Genomic DNA, 15,021 nt, shown 5'->3' on the forward strand with positions numbered 1-15,021 from the left:
TCGGTACCTAGTTAATCGTTCTCTGAGATTTGTTTTCATGATAACCGAATGTAAAGAGTTTTATCTCTAAAAACTGTTTAGCGTATAATGCTAGTAATGGGGGCATTGACTAAGTAAAAAGAAATCGCTAGTTTATACCACTAGCAAGGCTCAAAATAGCCCCACACTAACGCAGTAACATAATGAGGCTCCATACATGCAAAACGAAGCATTGAGAACTTTGTAAGTGTACAGACCGTTTAATAAGAAGAAGATACGTTATAAAGACAGTTGACTTTGCGCCATCTTAGAAAATAGTCTCGATAAGTCAAACCACGAACGTCGTGCTGAGTGAGCTGAACTGTATGAAGTTCACGGCGTTCGGGGATCGACTTATCGAGACTATTTTCTAAGATGGCTCCTGCTGTGTAGTGAACTGTCTTTATAAGGTATCTTCTTATTAAAAGGTCTATACACTTACAAAGTTCTCAATGCTTCGTTTTGCATGTATGGACCCTCATTATGTTACTGTGTTAGTGTGGAACTATTTTGAACCTTGTTAGTGGTATAAACTAGCGATTTCTTTTTACTTAGTCAATGCCCCCATTACTAGCATTATACGCTAAACAGTTTTTTAAAGATAAAACTCATTACAATCGATTATCATGAAAACAAATCTCAGAGAACGGTCGACTAGGTACCGATGTCTTATTAGACCAAAGGTTCATTGTTCGCCGGAGTTCTCCTTTAAGATAGTAATTTAGTTACAGAGTTATTCTACTAAACTGTTTTATTATTCAAATAGCATAAATAATATTACTTGATTTTTGTGTTGTTTTAAAAGAGCACAACTAAATTAAATTTAAGTTTAATTGTCACACCACTGGCAGACAACAGCCAACAAGTGAGGTGGCGCTTGTTTATAACCAGGCCAAAGAAAGTGAGAGTTTTTGCTGTAGCAACAGGCAGTTTGATTTGGTTTTCTCTTTGATAGCCATACTATATGAACAAGTAGTTGACCCATTAAAGTCATAAATAAACTCTAAAAGGGATCACTCTATTTTTAGTATATATGTATGATCATGGCCCTTGAGCATCAACAGAGTGATAAGAAACATTTAAATTCTTTTTTTTAAAGCAAGATAATGAGCTATGAAGATTTATGCCTTTGTTTTGTGTACGTCACTCAAAGTTGTTTGCATATCTAATTTTAATTATGAATATTATCTGTATATCTATAAACAGTCCTTCTCCTGACCTCACAGTATAGTCATTATTTGCTTCGATTTATTCAGTTCCTGTGTTATTGCGCAGCCTTTTCAAAGACTTTGCAGTGGACACACAATTGTGGTTTAGTTGCTGTTAATGTGATGGATGTTCTCTGACCTGAATCTATGGCGTTTCCTGACACACATTTCCTATTGGGAGTTATGTGTTTTGGCATTAATTAACAGTGCAATGGTGTAAGCTTGATTCATTCAGCCGATGCATTCAGTTCACTTTATATTCCTACTACAGCTAGTCTTGTGACATGTGAGGCTGAATCGGAATTGTCAATATATTTTCAGCACATCTGCTGAACGAGCTGAGCCCATCTCTCACACAGATTCAGTTAAACTGTTGATTTGTTTACTAGGAAATTACTGTGGGGGCCACAGGTTTGTATTCAGACAGGTTTTATCAACACTACTGCTGCTTTTTCCCTCTCCGCTTCAAAGTATTACACAAAGGTGCCATTATCAAAGCTCTTTTTTCCCAATAGGCCTAATCATCACTCATAATAACACGACCAGAGGAAGCCTGTGAGACTACACCTGTTGGCTCTGCTCAGAGCAAATATTGGCCTGCTCATAGAATGGAAATGACAGAGACCAGACATTTATACCGGGGTGCACGTAACTATTTTGGTCTGGTTCTCAATGCAGCACCTGGAGAGGCTGCTTGGTACTCACATTTTAAGTTGTCGTCATCACTTTCCTCCTGACTGCTCTCCTCACTGTCTTCTTTTCTATTGAACATGGTAGATGATGTTTTTATTTCAATCAAAAAGCATATCTAATTAATTGAAATCATGTATTATTTACTTTTTAAAAAATATATATGAAAAAACATCACACTAATTCTGTGTTTTTGCTGTTAATAAAATGAAGCCATAAAACACACATTTTATCATTTATCATAAACTTTTTGTCAAATAATATGCTGGACAATGAGCTTTACTGTTAAAATTAAAACATGGATTATTCCTTAAATTCAGTTTTGTTTAAAAAAAATCATAATTTATTTGGATTACTGTTTATGTATTATTACATATGGAATTCTACTGTACAACAGTAATATATTTCTGTCAAGTTAAGCCGAACTTTTATTTTGACGGGTTGCCGTGATGACTTTTTGAGTTTCTGTGTGTTTATGCCATGATGATATTTCTCAAATGAAGCGGTTAAATGATCACGAAGTGACTTTCAAAGTGGATCGAAAGCCTGGAGAGGAAGTTCAATCATTTCTTGTTTTAGGGGGGCCCCCTAAAACAATGGTAGGGGAAACACTGACATTAATGACAGACAACAGCAGGAATATTAGTCTGCTGTGACTGTAAGACCGAATGCTTGGACTGAATATATACTGTCACACATCTGGTTTCTTTCTGAACTGTTCACTTATGACAAACCCAAGAGAATACTTGCAGAGATGGCTATTTAGTGCAAGTAAACATGAAAGAGGAATCAATTCGGTGTTCAAACACTGTCTGAAACGTGTGTGTGCACGCCCTTTGGTTGTTTGCGGCTGTGCGCACAGATAACAGTGTAAGTCCCGATTTTTGCCTCTTCTTTTGCGATTAAAAACAGTTGAATGTGTGTAAATTGGCAAGACAAACCCTGTCCAAATGATGGTTAAACTTAGCAGTTACTCCGTGGATATGCGTGCTGAACCATGGGGCCTAATCCATACGAATCACAGACAATTGCGATCTTTATACCTATTTACAAATGCAGTTTTTTTTGTGTGTGTGATTTTAGTAATGGTTTTAAATGTTAGCCCACACATGTATTAATTTCCTCCTAAAAGAAATGAAATGCATATACGTAGAAAGAGTTGCTTTGTGTGGATTTACATCTTTACACCCCTAACCGTCTCTTGGGTTAAGATGGCTGTGCCGTTCTGACGGGCTACCGGAGGACCTTTCAGGCAGGTATGGGCAGAGCTACGTGTGCCGCTTGTTTGTCCGTCCCCCGCTCTGCTCATCCTCTGATAATTTATTGCTTCATATTAGTTTCCTGCATTATCATTTTATTACGCTTCATCAGCATCTCATAAATCATATTGTGACAAGTGTGCTTGTCCATGGTACCACATATTTGTAGATGTTAACTTTCCTCCAAATTCTAAATATGTTTAAAAAATGTTGACATCATTGTCTGCTCTTTCATTCCGTTAGCCTTGTCAACTTGTTAAGGTTCATGCCGCTGCTTTAAGGCTGGATATGAGTGTGTGTTCATAAGCTTTCTTTTTTTTGTCAGAATTGCATGTTCAGAGAGTTGAATGTGTGAGAGATGTGTTTTGATGATATTTTGTGTTTTTGTTGTACATATTGATAGCAGTGTTGTGATAGGCAGCAAAACTGAAAATCCAAAATTTAATAAGGCAGAATCAAATTAACAGAACAACCAGTCTGAGACTGTAATCTGTCCATGGTGCAAGCTATATTTACTTGCACTAATTTTCAGTGTTAACTATCTGTAATTTGATTGAGTGGTGATTTAGTGCTCATTGATTTAGTGATTGATTTAGTGATCTCATGAACTAGCCAGGAGTTATGTGTTTTGTTTATCCTGTTACAAAAAGAGAACACTATGCCTGACTGTTCCCCACAGCAAGTGCTTCTATGCCACAAAGTTGGCTGCTCAGCATTTAAGTCCTTGCTGACTAACCAATGGAATTTATGCCAAAGTATGTGGGGGAGAGAGAGCAAAAGGGCTGTGAAGACAAATAACACATAGGACTGTAAAACTTTTTTGTTAAATGTATGTGCTATGTGACATTCACTTTAGTAGCTATAAAATCTAATACGCTGCACAACACCAAATTTGTTTAAGTTGGAACTGCTCTTCTGCAAAGTAAAATTAAATGAAATATTCTGAAAATGCAGGGTCTTTTAAAACATAGTGGAATGATTGTCATTTAAATACGTCTGTAGTTTACATTAAAGGTGCAGTAAGCGATTTCTGAGAAGCATTATTGAACACTGTTGATATTTGAAATCAACCCAAACAAACAAACAAACAAACAATTCCCTTCTTTGCTCCGCCTCCAAACATGTCTCTTTATCATAGCAGAAGCTAAGCAAAATAAAGCTTTGCAAAAAATATAGCAAAAATGACGAACAGACGACTGACAAGGAAGAACACAATATGAGCATGCAGTACAAGGGTTTGTATTAGAAAAGCGCTCCAGTGCTGGAGAAACTTAAACAGGAAGATCTGACAGATGCTGAGGTTGTGTTTTCTGCTCCATATGCGAGTAACACAGTTATAAGTGTAATTGTTTGTCTGGAGCTGGTCCACAACCTCGACATCTGTTTTCAGGCCTTCCTGCTTAAGTCTCTGCCGCACTGAAACGCTGTTCTAATATTAACTTCCTAAAGCTCTAACCTTTTTTTCCCAGTGATATTCCTTTGACCTTTTTTCTTTTGTAATGTGTCTCAGGCATCTCTCTTTCAACAGTTTTCAAATCTTACTCTCTCTCCTCACTCATCATGCGTGGACACGCCCCCTACTGCTGATTGGCTACAAGTTTATTATGGCGCTCACTGCTCAGTCCGATCAAAGTCCTTTCAGGCAAGTCGTGCCACTCGCCGCCATCTTGGCAACGCCTCCGGGCAGCTATTTCGGAGATTTGAACTAATTTGCGGGCATCAGCGAGTCTCTATCAATCTGCGGGAGACACCCGGAACTTCTGGGAGACTTGGGATGTCTGATATTTACACAACGCACACATACACTGCATATCTAATCTGCCACCTTTTCAAACAGTTATGTATTTAAATGTTTCCCGGCTTGACCATTAAAAGCAGACGATTGGCTGTCTAGCGGGAGGGGCGGGCATTTGCATACAACCGCCATCTTTGGTGTTACGGGTTTTCCCTATACATTTGTATTAAGGATTGAGGCAGTGGCATGTCTCTATATACAGTGCCCTCCACAATTATTGGCACCCCTGTTTAAGATGTGGTTGAGGACTTTTAAAAATTCTCCCTTTTTTTAAAACAACATAGAACCCAAATGCAAAAAAAGAGAAAAATCCAACCTTTTATTTAAGTACATTACTTTGGTGGTAAAAAAAATGTAAAAATTTAGAAAAATAAAAACTTCAAATCCTGTGTCCCACAATTATTGGCACCCCTAACAATTCCGCTGAAAAATGTAATTGATTTTTAAAAAAAATATATTTTCTGTAGTTGCTAATGTTGGTCAGGATATATAGGAACTTTTAATTAGTAATTCATGACTTCCTATTTCCCTGGGGTATAAATATGACATGACACAGAGGCCTAATTCTCTTACCCATTTGTCAACATGGCAAAGACAAGAGAACACACCATTCAAGTAAGGCAGATGTGTGATGACCTTTATAAGTCAGGCAATGGCTACAAGAAAATAGCCACTCACCTTATATTGCCCATATCTAAAGTTAGAGGAATCATTAAGAAGTTTAAAACAACTGGAACAGTGACAAACAAGGCTGAAAGAGGTCCCAAGTTTATCTTGCCACAACGCACTGTGAGGAGGATGCTAAGAAAAGTAAAAAAAAAAGTCCTAAGCTCACTGTCACAGAATTGCATCAAATAGTGGCATCTTTGGGTCACAAAATCTCCAAAACAACCATCAGACGCTCTCTACATGCCAACAAGATGTTTGGGAGGCATGCTAGGAAAAAGCCTTTTCTCACTAACACTGACAAACGTAAACGTCTGGAGTTTGCCAAGCGGCACTGGGACTTCATCTGGGATCGTGTGCTTTGGTCGGATGAGACTAAGATTGAGCTTTTTGGCAACAAACACTCTAAGTAGATCTGGTGTAAAACAAAAGATGTGTATGCCGAAAAGTACCTCATGCCCACCGTGAAGTATGGTGGAGGATCTGTGATGCTGTGGGCCTGTTTCTCTTCCAAAGGCCCTGGGAACCTTGTTAGGGTGCATGGCATTATGAACGCTTTGAAAAACCAGGACATTTTAAATAAAAACCTGATGGCCTCTGCCAGAAAGCTGAAGATGGGTCGTCATTGGGTCTTTCAGCAGGATAATGATCCAAAACGTGTAGCAAAATCTACACAAAAATGGTTCAGTCACAAACTCAAGGTCCTCCCATGGCCATCTCAGTCCCCAGACCTCAATCCAATCGAAAACCTGTGGGGTGAGCTAAAGAGGAGAGTGCACAAGAGAGGGCCCAGGATACTGGATGATCTAGAAAGATTTTGCAAAGAAGAATGGTCAAAGATCCCTCTCTCTGTGTTCTTCAATCTTGTGAAATGTTATAGGAGGAGATTAAGTGCTGTCTTGTTGGCAAAAGGGGGTTGTACAAAGTATTAACATCAGGGGTGCCAATAATTGTGGGACACATGATTTGAAGTTTTTATTTTTTTAAATTTTTAAAAAAAAAATTTTACCACCAAAGTAATGTACTTAAATAAAAGGTTGGATTTTTCTCTTTTTTTGCATTTGGATTCTATGTTGTTTAAAAAAAAGGGAGAATTTTTAAAAGTCCTCGACCACATCTTAAACAGGGGTGCCAATAATTGTGGAGGGCACTGTAAATAGTCTCTGGTCCGATCCACTTTCTGCAGCGTTTTTCAGAAATCGCTTACTGCACCTTTAATGCTGCCCACCTTTGGTCTGCGATCTACTGTGCTGAACAAGCCCTATTTTAATGTAGCAATGCAATCTTTAAAACATGCTAAATTTTGACATTTTAACAGTACAACAGCTTGTCATTGAGCAGTACCCTTAAAGGGAAAACTTTGTACTTTATCTACCACTAAAAGATGCAAAGTTTAGAACAGCAGTACGCATCTTGGTTGGCATAAGATGTTTCCAGTTAGATATTAATGTAATCCAGTTATATTAATCTAATTTCACCTGTGTCATTTGCAGGTAATAATGGCAGCATTAACTCCATCTCTGACCGAGGGAACCAGCTGCCTGGTCACCGAGAGGTAAGATATCAGATATTTTCATCTCAGTCAGATATCTTGTCATAGTTTATGGTTCAGCTCTACCCTGTTTGAAGAAGCAACAGATTACTACTGTGCTATTTGGTAATGTAGTAAATAGGTCACATGTTGAGGTTGTGGTACTGCCCTAAACATCTCCCAACTGGTCTCCCAACTGCCCTAAACATCTCTGTTTTAAACATTTATGTTAGGCCAATTTGAACTTGTAAATGTCTAAGTATAGCTCTTGAAGACAGGTTTTGGGGAGTTCTCCCATTAATACACATTTGTAATGTCCACCAAACGCAATATGCCAAGGTGGGTTTGTCCTGTTTTTAGATTAGGATGCTCTCTGCACACACAAGATCTCTCGCTCACCTTCCCTCACTGCCGTGCGTGTGCTGCTACGTGGTTTGGAGCACAGTCTCTGTCTCGTTCAAGATTCTAGGAGATTTTAACTAATTTGCGGCATAACTAGTCGATCACGAGTGGCTCAACAGGTAGGTCTATAGATAAAATCATATTTCAGGTTTTTGACCAACCGGGTTGACACTTGACATTGAAATCAATCAAATGAGTGTGTCTCACGGCCAATGCGTGAGAGTTGGCAGCTCTTCAGAAGGAGATTCTGGTTGTTTCTGAGATGTACATTGAACCTTTTAGTATATTGTTCCACTGCATTAAAAATATAAAAGTAATCCCTTTCCTCAGTCTTAAGCATTGATTTTGGTATATTTATATGAAGCTATGTAAGAAGCAAGCATCGATAGATTATGCATTTGTTGGTGCAATTTGCTAATGATACTTTCCTCATCTTAGTGCAGTCAGCAATAAAGGAGTGTTTTGGCAAGTCATGTGCAATGGTACATTTTTTGTCTCGATATTTCATTAAATCTGGATGCTGAATTACTCACCCTTGTGTTACCAGTTTAGTGAGGGGGCATTTATAAACTGAAGCTGTTGCTTTGCTTTTTAGAGAATAATAAAGTATTACAATGAGCATGATTGTGATCTCAGTCCCAGAACAGTATAAACCAATTCATCACAGGAGAGTCCCCAGGCCAGGGCATACAGTATTTCCCCCAGTTCTCTGCAGTGAGGAGGAGTGACCTTCTCTTATCAGAGGTCTCTGTGTGAGAGAGTGTGCAGCTTGCTGTTTACATTTGCTAGCACCAGTGTTGGGAATGTTACTTTAAAGTAATTAGTCATAGTTACTCACTACTTGTTCCAAAAAGTAACTGAGTTAGTAACTGAATAACTCTATAATAAAAGTAACTCGTTACCAGGGAAAGTAACTATTTGCGCTACTGTTAAAAAACTTCTTCTTCAACTTGAATTTCTAATTGTCCATAACTGTTTATTTCACACTGACATAATGAGTTGTTCTGCAGTAAGCTGTACTAACAGTTTCACTATGTGCACTACTGCGCAGAAGCAGGTCCCAAATCTGCACAGGATGTCAGCACCATATTAGGACTTTGGTGGTTTTACTTTTCACCAATAGAAGAGAGAGTGAATGGGTGTCATCCATCTTTTTTACAATCAATGCTTACTTCATTAGAGCTTTTTTTAATTACATTTTTTTAAATGAAACCATTTTAGGGTTGAACATTACATTTCTTGAATAGTGCATTGTTATTCACATTTCACAACAAATATAAAATCCCAAGTAGCCTATTATATCTGAAATATGCAGAATGTGTAATGTTTGAATGTGTATAAATTGTATTCAGTGTACTGTATATTAATAGCTTAGGGATGGGCAACGATTAATCGCATCCAAAATAAAAGTTTGTGTTTACATGATATGTGTGTGTGTGGTGTGTATAATTATTTTATATTTATAAATACTAACACATGCATGTATATATTTAAGAAAAATGTGTTCTTAATATATCAAATATTTATATTTATACATAATATTAATTATGGATAAACATGTATAAAGTATATACATGCAAATATTTCTTAAATATATACATGCATGTGTGTGTACAAAATAATTATACACACCACACACACATATATTACGTAAACACAAACTTTTATTTTGGATGCGATTAATCGTTGCCCATCCCTAGCTTATATTATTATTTTTCATTGATGATAGTTAATTAAAAAAATAACATATTTTATTTTGATTGTTTCACTTTTTTAAATTTTTTATTTATTTTTTGATAAAGAGAGAGAGGGGAGTCATAAGAGGAGGAAGGATAGATCTTCAGTATCTGTCTTGAACACAAGCAATGATTTGTCACTCTGTTTTAACACTTTTACTAGTTCTTTCTCATCTACTTGGCCTCGATATGAACACCCAAAGGCTAGTGCTTAAATTATTCAGATTAGTATAGAGTAATTTGAGTGAGTGCAGATATTAAATAATGTGAAACTCCATTGATGTCCTTGAGAGTTTAAATGATTTTGTTGATTTGTTGTTGCTTTATAGATTGCTTGGAGGCATTTGATTGTCATTTTGACATCAATAGTGATAAATAACCCTCCATGTCTTTTCCTATAGGAGCAGCGTACAAAGGTCCCATCTGACCAGTAATGCTGATTAACAAAGTACCTATATAAGTGCTCCTGTCAGCTCTCTCACATTTAATTAGTGGTCCACAATAAAATGCCTTCACACATGGCACATTGCCTTGACTTTATTAGTGTAATGACTTTCCCTTGTTCGGTCACTAACTGGCCTTTTTTAAACGGACGTGAAAGAAGGCAACCATTTTTGTGACGGATCTGTTTTGGTTTGTTTTACTGTCTGGAGCAGCATATTTGTAGGGACAGCTGGTATTTCCTCCTCTGTGCTTGTGGAATTTGTGTGATGTAGAAGATAGAGTATATTTCTCAATAGTAAAATAGGTCTTGCAGACATACCTCAAAGGCATGTTTGTACAAGTATGATGTTTGATGAATTGTGAGGTTTTATAATACTCCATTTGCATAATTTTATTAATATCAGTGGTTTTGGTATTTTGTTTTTGTGTCTGGGATGGCTGGGGTGTTTGTTTGTTTGTCTTTTGCATTTTTGATACTAACATTTACAACAAGGTACCATAATATTAGCATAGTTTTATTGACTTAACCTTAACCTTGGCATTGTTTGAAATGTTTTGGTATATAAGATAAATTCTAGGACATCAATAAAGTGATTATTATTCTATAATCATCAATAGCAAAAAAATACCAAAGGAATTCATGATACAAATCACTGTATCATGGCTTCATCCCACTTTTATAAGAGAAGATGGACTACAAATTTCTCACTTGATGTGTTCTTTTAAATTCATATTTTACATAATTGTCTTACAATTTGTATTTGTGAAAAAAAAAAGTGTAACCAGAAGTGACTTAAACCTAAAAAAAAAAAGGTTTTGGTGACAAATCTCATCTGAAAAATGGTACAAAATACAAGTGTGTAGCTATACATGATAAACAATACAGGTCTATGGAACATCACCATTTAGATAGCTAAGCCAGGGTGTGTGTGTGGCAGTGATGCGCGGGTCAATGTATAAACAAACCGCAACCGACCGACGTTTTCAACTACCCGCCCGCAACTCGGGCCGCAAAAAAAAGTAAAAAAAATATTGTACCCGACCCGCTTCCTGACCGCATTTTTTAAAAGTAGTAAATGCTCATCGGAGCGTTATTGGGCCATAGACGTGTAACAACACAGCATCGCAAGAAGACGTAGGCCTGGCCTACACATAACAAAGGCAAAGCCAGCACTTTGGTCATCATATTTCATTATTTCAGCAAATGTCTCCCACACTTTTACTCTTTCTATTTGTGTATTTGCGGAGCTTCCACTCCCCAGTCTTCACCTTTTCTCTTGCCGCCTCCATCTCTGCAGACTGTAGTGATCATAGACAATAGACATGGCCGGTTCGTGAACGAATCGTTCTTTTGAACGGTTCTTTTTAGTGAACCGGTCGAACCTACACTAAATCGAACTGAATCGTTCGAAACAGTTCGCATCTTGCGTCAGTGCTGATCCACAAGTTAGTTACTTACTTTCAGACATGCCTGACAGTCGCCTCCGAATCGAAATAAATCAATATCCTGAATTCTATTTACTCCAGTAACTCCAACAGTGCACTGAACCGAGACATGTTGGTGCCACTGTTGAGAGAAGTGATGAGCACGAGCAGCTGATACTGCGCATAGATACTGCGTATACCGAACGCACAGGGACAGCGGTTCTCGAATCACTAATATAGAACCGAGAACAGTTTAGACTGAGCTTGTGTGTTATCTTCGTGCCAGTTATTCAGCCAATAATGTGTAGGGCTGTATATTTCATCAAAAATTGTGTCTAGTACTAATACAAATGTTTAATTGGCATCTTTTTTCAAACGACCCGACCGACCGCGACCCGAATATCATTAAAAACATTTTTGGATGACCCGTAACTGCGGGTAACCGCGGGTGACCGCAGGCACCCGCTCATTTCGGATCAACCCGCGCATCACTGGTGTGTGGGTGTGTGTGTGTGTTGATCTTACACTCTACATGTCTGCAGAAGTAACCGCTCTCTTCATACTGCACCTGTGGTTTTCTCAGCACATCTTGCTGCAGCTCTCTTCCTGGAGCCTCTCATGCTGTCATGATACTATTTCTGCTGTGTTAGTGGGATGATGTTTTACTCAGCAGTACATTTCTGCTTTCACTACCCTAAAGTGATTTATGCGGTATGTTGAGCATCACCTGCACTGATGTAATGGGTCTGCTGGGGTTTTGTCAACTAAAAAAATAAGCACAGTTAATAGACATCACGTGCATCATAACACACTTGTTTATTGTCACACTGACAGACAGGAGGTAGCTCTGAAAGGCTATATGGTCATGTAGATGTGTTATGTATAAGTGGGAAATGCTGTTGATATGAATCATCTGAATTTTTCTTTTTTAGATGTTTGATGAGAACAGGAGCTCTGTGTTCTTTAAGGATGGTGTACGGCGCATTGACTTCGTCCTGTCCTACGTTGACGACAAGGATGGAGACAAAAAAGCGGTATGACACTAATATACAGGACTTTCATAGTAATATTATTAAGAAAACACTTTAGACAAGACAGTTGCTGTGTCCGAAATCTCCCACTACTCACTATATAGTGAGCTCGCCATGATGATTATTATACCCTATATAGTCCACTCAATGTATCCCAGGATGCATTTTGAAAAGTAGTGTACAACCGATGGTCACTTACCCAAGCCCTACATACCATCATGTATTGCGCTGATCGTAAAAATAAGTTATAATCATGTGTGGGGTAGCGCATTATAACAGAAACAGCCAGAAATCACTTTTAGTTTTTAAATTTTGTAGAAATAAACTCAATATAATGTAATTGATTTATTTAAAAAAATTTATTTAGATTTCGGACAGAGCAAGTCACTTATTAGTCCCATCTGTTAATTCATTCAAAGATGCATTTAAATGATTTGAATAATACTTCCTATATGATAGTTTTTAAAGCCAAAACTTATATTTATAAAACTTATATTAATAAATTATTAATTTGTTAAATTTGAAAAAAAAAGTATGTATATATCTATATATATATATATATATACACACACACACACACACACACATATATATTGAAGAACATTATTGAAAATAGTGCTGTTACACACAGATTCGAGGTGTTCGAAAAAAAAAATACTTTTTAAAATTAATTTTCAAAACCATAGGAAATCAACATAAATAAAAATACAAAGAGAACAAAAATAATTTTATTTTCATGCACACTTTGACACTGACACAATCTCGTGCACAGATTTTCTGCTCCCCTCATTAATTGTTTGTTTTCCACAGTCCTGATCTCTGTCATGCATAAAATTCTGGTATTCATCTGTAATTACTATTGATGCAGGAATTCTAATTAGTGCGTGTTCTCTCCAAAATGTTCTGTACTTGGGCTTGTTAAGCAATCAAACAAAAGCTGAAGCTTAATATTGTTCACTGTGAACAAAAATAGTGTGATGGAGACTGTAGGCGTGCAGTGGTGGTGAGATGGGGTGAGATGTCTGTTGGGTCATAAGGCACAGGGAGAAACAGTGAGTCAGAGTCAGATAGAAGCTGTTGCACAATAAACTGAAGGACAAACAGTGATTGCATAAAATGAGAGCAGGGGGTCAACCACTTCTCTTTAGCCTGACCCATCATTTAGTTAAATCGCTGAGAACACTGAAGGGTTTGCTGGTGATCCAGTTTGATCCTCTGTTTTCTCCTGTATGCAGAGGTTGATGTGGTCAGGCTCTCTGCTTAATGAATGTCATATCCCTTGAGTCAGCCATTTAAGGTGGTGTTTCAAGATAAGATGTTGTAGCCATAGGTCACCGGTGCTTTTGGGAAATACGAGTTTTCTCTAAAGACGTAGTCTAAAGCTTGTTTACAACACTCAGGACTTTAAATATCACATTTAAAATAGCCTCATATACAAAGCTGAATCAATAGATTCCTTAAAACTAATGATAAAAAAAGATGAAGAGACCATGAATGATACAGTACAATGTTAAAGTTGAAAGAAACTCATGTTTTTGTGTGGCACTTATTCCAGGAGAGAAGAAGAGAGTTTGAAGCCAACCTGGAGAAGTCTGGTCTTGAGCTGGAGACTGAAGATAAATCGGTGAGGTTCTGAGTCTCAGATGCCCCCACTTGGTTGCGCTTCTATTATGGTTCTTTTATTTTTTTATTGAAAAAAGCAATATCACACGAGTAACCGAGACGGAGTAAACAAATTAGAAACAACAGCGGAGTGTCTTTAAAAACCCACTTCCTTCCGCCACGGATTCAAATCTCAAGTTGACTGTTGAGCCTCCGTTACTAATTCTAAAATGTCACTTTAGAACTAGTAACAAAGGAATGTTGAGTCGCTTCATTAAAATTTGAGGTATTAACAGTTATGGTATTATGAGAGAGAGATCGATTATTTCCAAAAATGACCGCCGAAGAAAGCGATATGTTCATCATTGTTCTTCCCATGACAGCTCTAAAATAACTTCCTTGTTCTGGCTCACTCATAAAGTCTTTCTAATGGCGTAATAATGTAACTTTTAATTGAAGTCCATATCACGATCCTTTCTCAATACCAATTACGGCATATTATTTATATAAAATATGTATTGTACAAAAATATTTAAATGAACAATAATAGCCATTATAAAAGACTAAAGCAAATAAACATAAGCAAATAATTCATTCAAATGTACAAGCAGGACTCTAGTCCAGGATTTAAGTGAAATATAGCCTAAATATAGAGTTATAAAACTTATACCTGCAGTCTGTAGATTTTTTGTGTTTAAAGAGGCCATATGCAGCTTTTTCCCCAAAATAAAGGTAACAATGCCCTTTTCATTTTACCATTTATGACTAAAACATCTCCTGATGAGCATACTGACACCTTGTCCGCTCACAGTGGGTGCACCTATAAGCCTGTATCCTATTTTTCCTATTTTCTGTCGGGTCGGACTTTTCCCGCACTGTCTGCAGATGTGACGTTCATGTTAAACGTTTCAGATCACTCTGCCACCTCCGCTAGTCAGCAAGTAGCCTACACTCACAAGCTTTATCTCAAACAATGTTCTTACCTCTGTTAACATAATTTTGACCTCCTTGCAGCAGATAACTAGTGAAGTGTGCACATAAAAGCGCGCGTTGCGAGAGCGAGCGATGTGTACATTAAAATATGTACACAGACGTTCTCTTTCGCAAGTGCAAAGTTTCACTTTCTTGCTCCTCTCATACCAGCCCTGAGCGCTCTCTAAGCGCAGACGGCCTGCTTGCTCAACACAACCCTGCGTTACAAAATTCCATAATTC

At 37.5% G+C, this 15,021-nt stretch overlaps 1 protein-coding gene across 3 annotated transcripts in view; it reads left to right on the forward strand.

Annotated features, from left to right (window-relative positions):
• ano5b (anoctamin 5b) overlaps window positions 1-15,021 on the forward strand; it is a 36,102-nt gene that overhangs the window by 5,219 nt on the left and 15,862 nt on the right. The window contains exons 2-5 of one of the 3 annotated variants that reach the window (XM_039656978.2): window positions 3,128-3,172; window positions 7,130-7,191; window positions 12,107-12,208; window positions 13,761-13,829. In XM_039656978.2, the coding sequence (XP_039512912.2) occupies window positions 3,128-3,172; window positions 7,130-7,191; window positions 12,107-12,208; window positions 13,761-13,829 (278 nt within the window). Of the gene's footprint in view, window positions 1-3,127; window positions 3,173-7,129; window positions 7,192-11,736; window positions 11,886-12,106; window positions 12,209-13,760; window positions 13,830-15,021 lie in introns of those variants that run through there. The other 2 variants (XM_039656986.2, XM_039656992.2) reach the window with 2 other exon arrangements.

Source organism: Pimephales promelas, chromosome 1 (assembly GCF_988280905.1).
Source record: "Pimephales promelas chromosome 1, fPimPro1.hap1.1, whole genome shotgun sequence".
Taxonomy (NCBI): domain Eukaryota; kingdom Metazoa; phylum Chordata; class Actinopteri; order Cypriniformes; family Leuciscidae; genus Pimephales; species Pimephales promelas.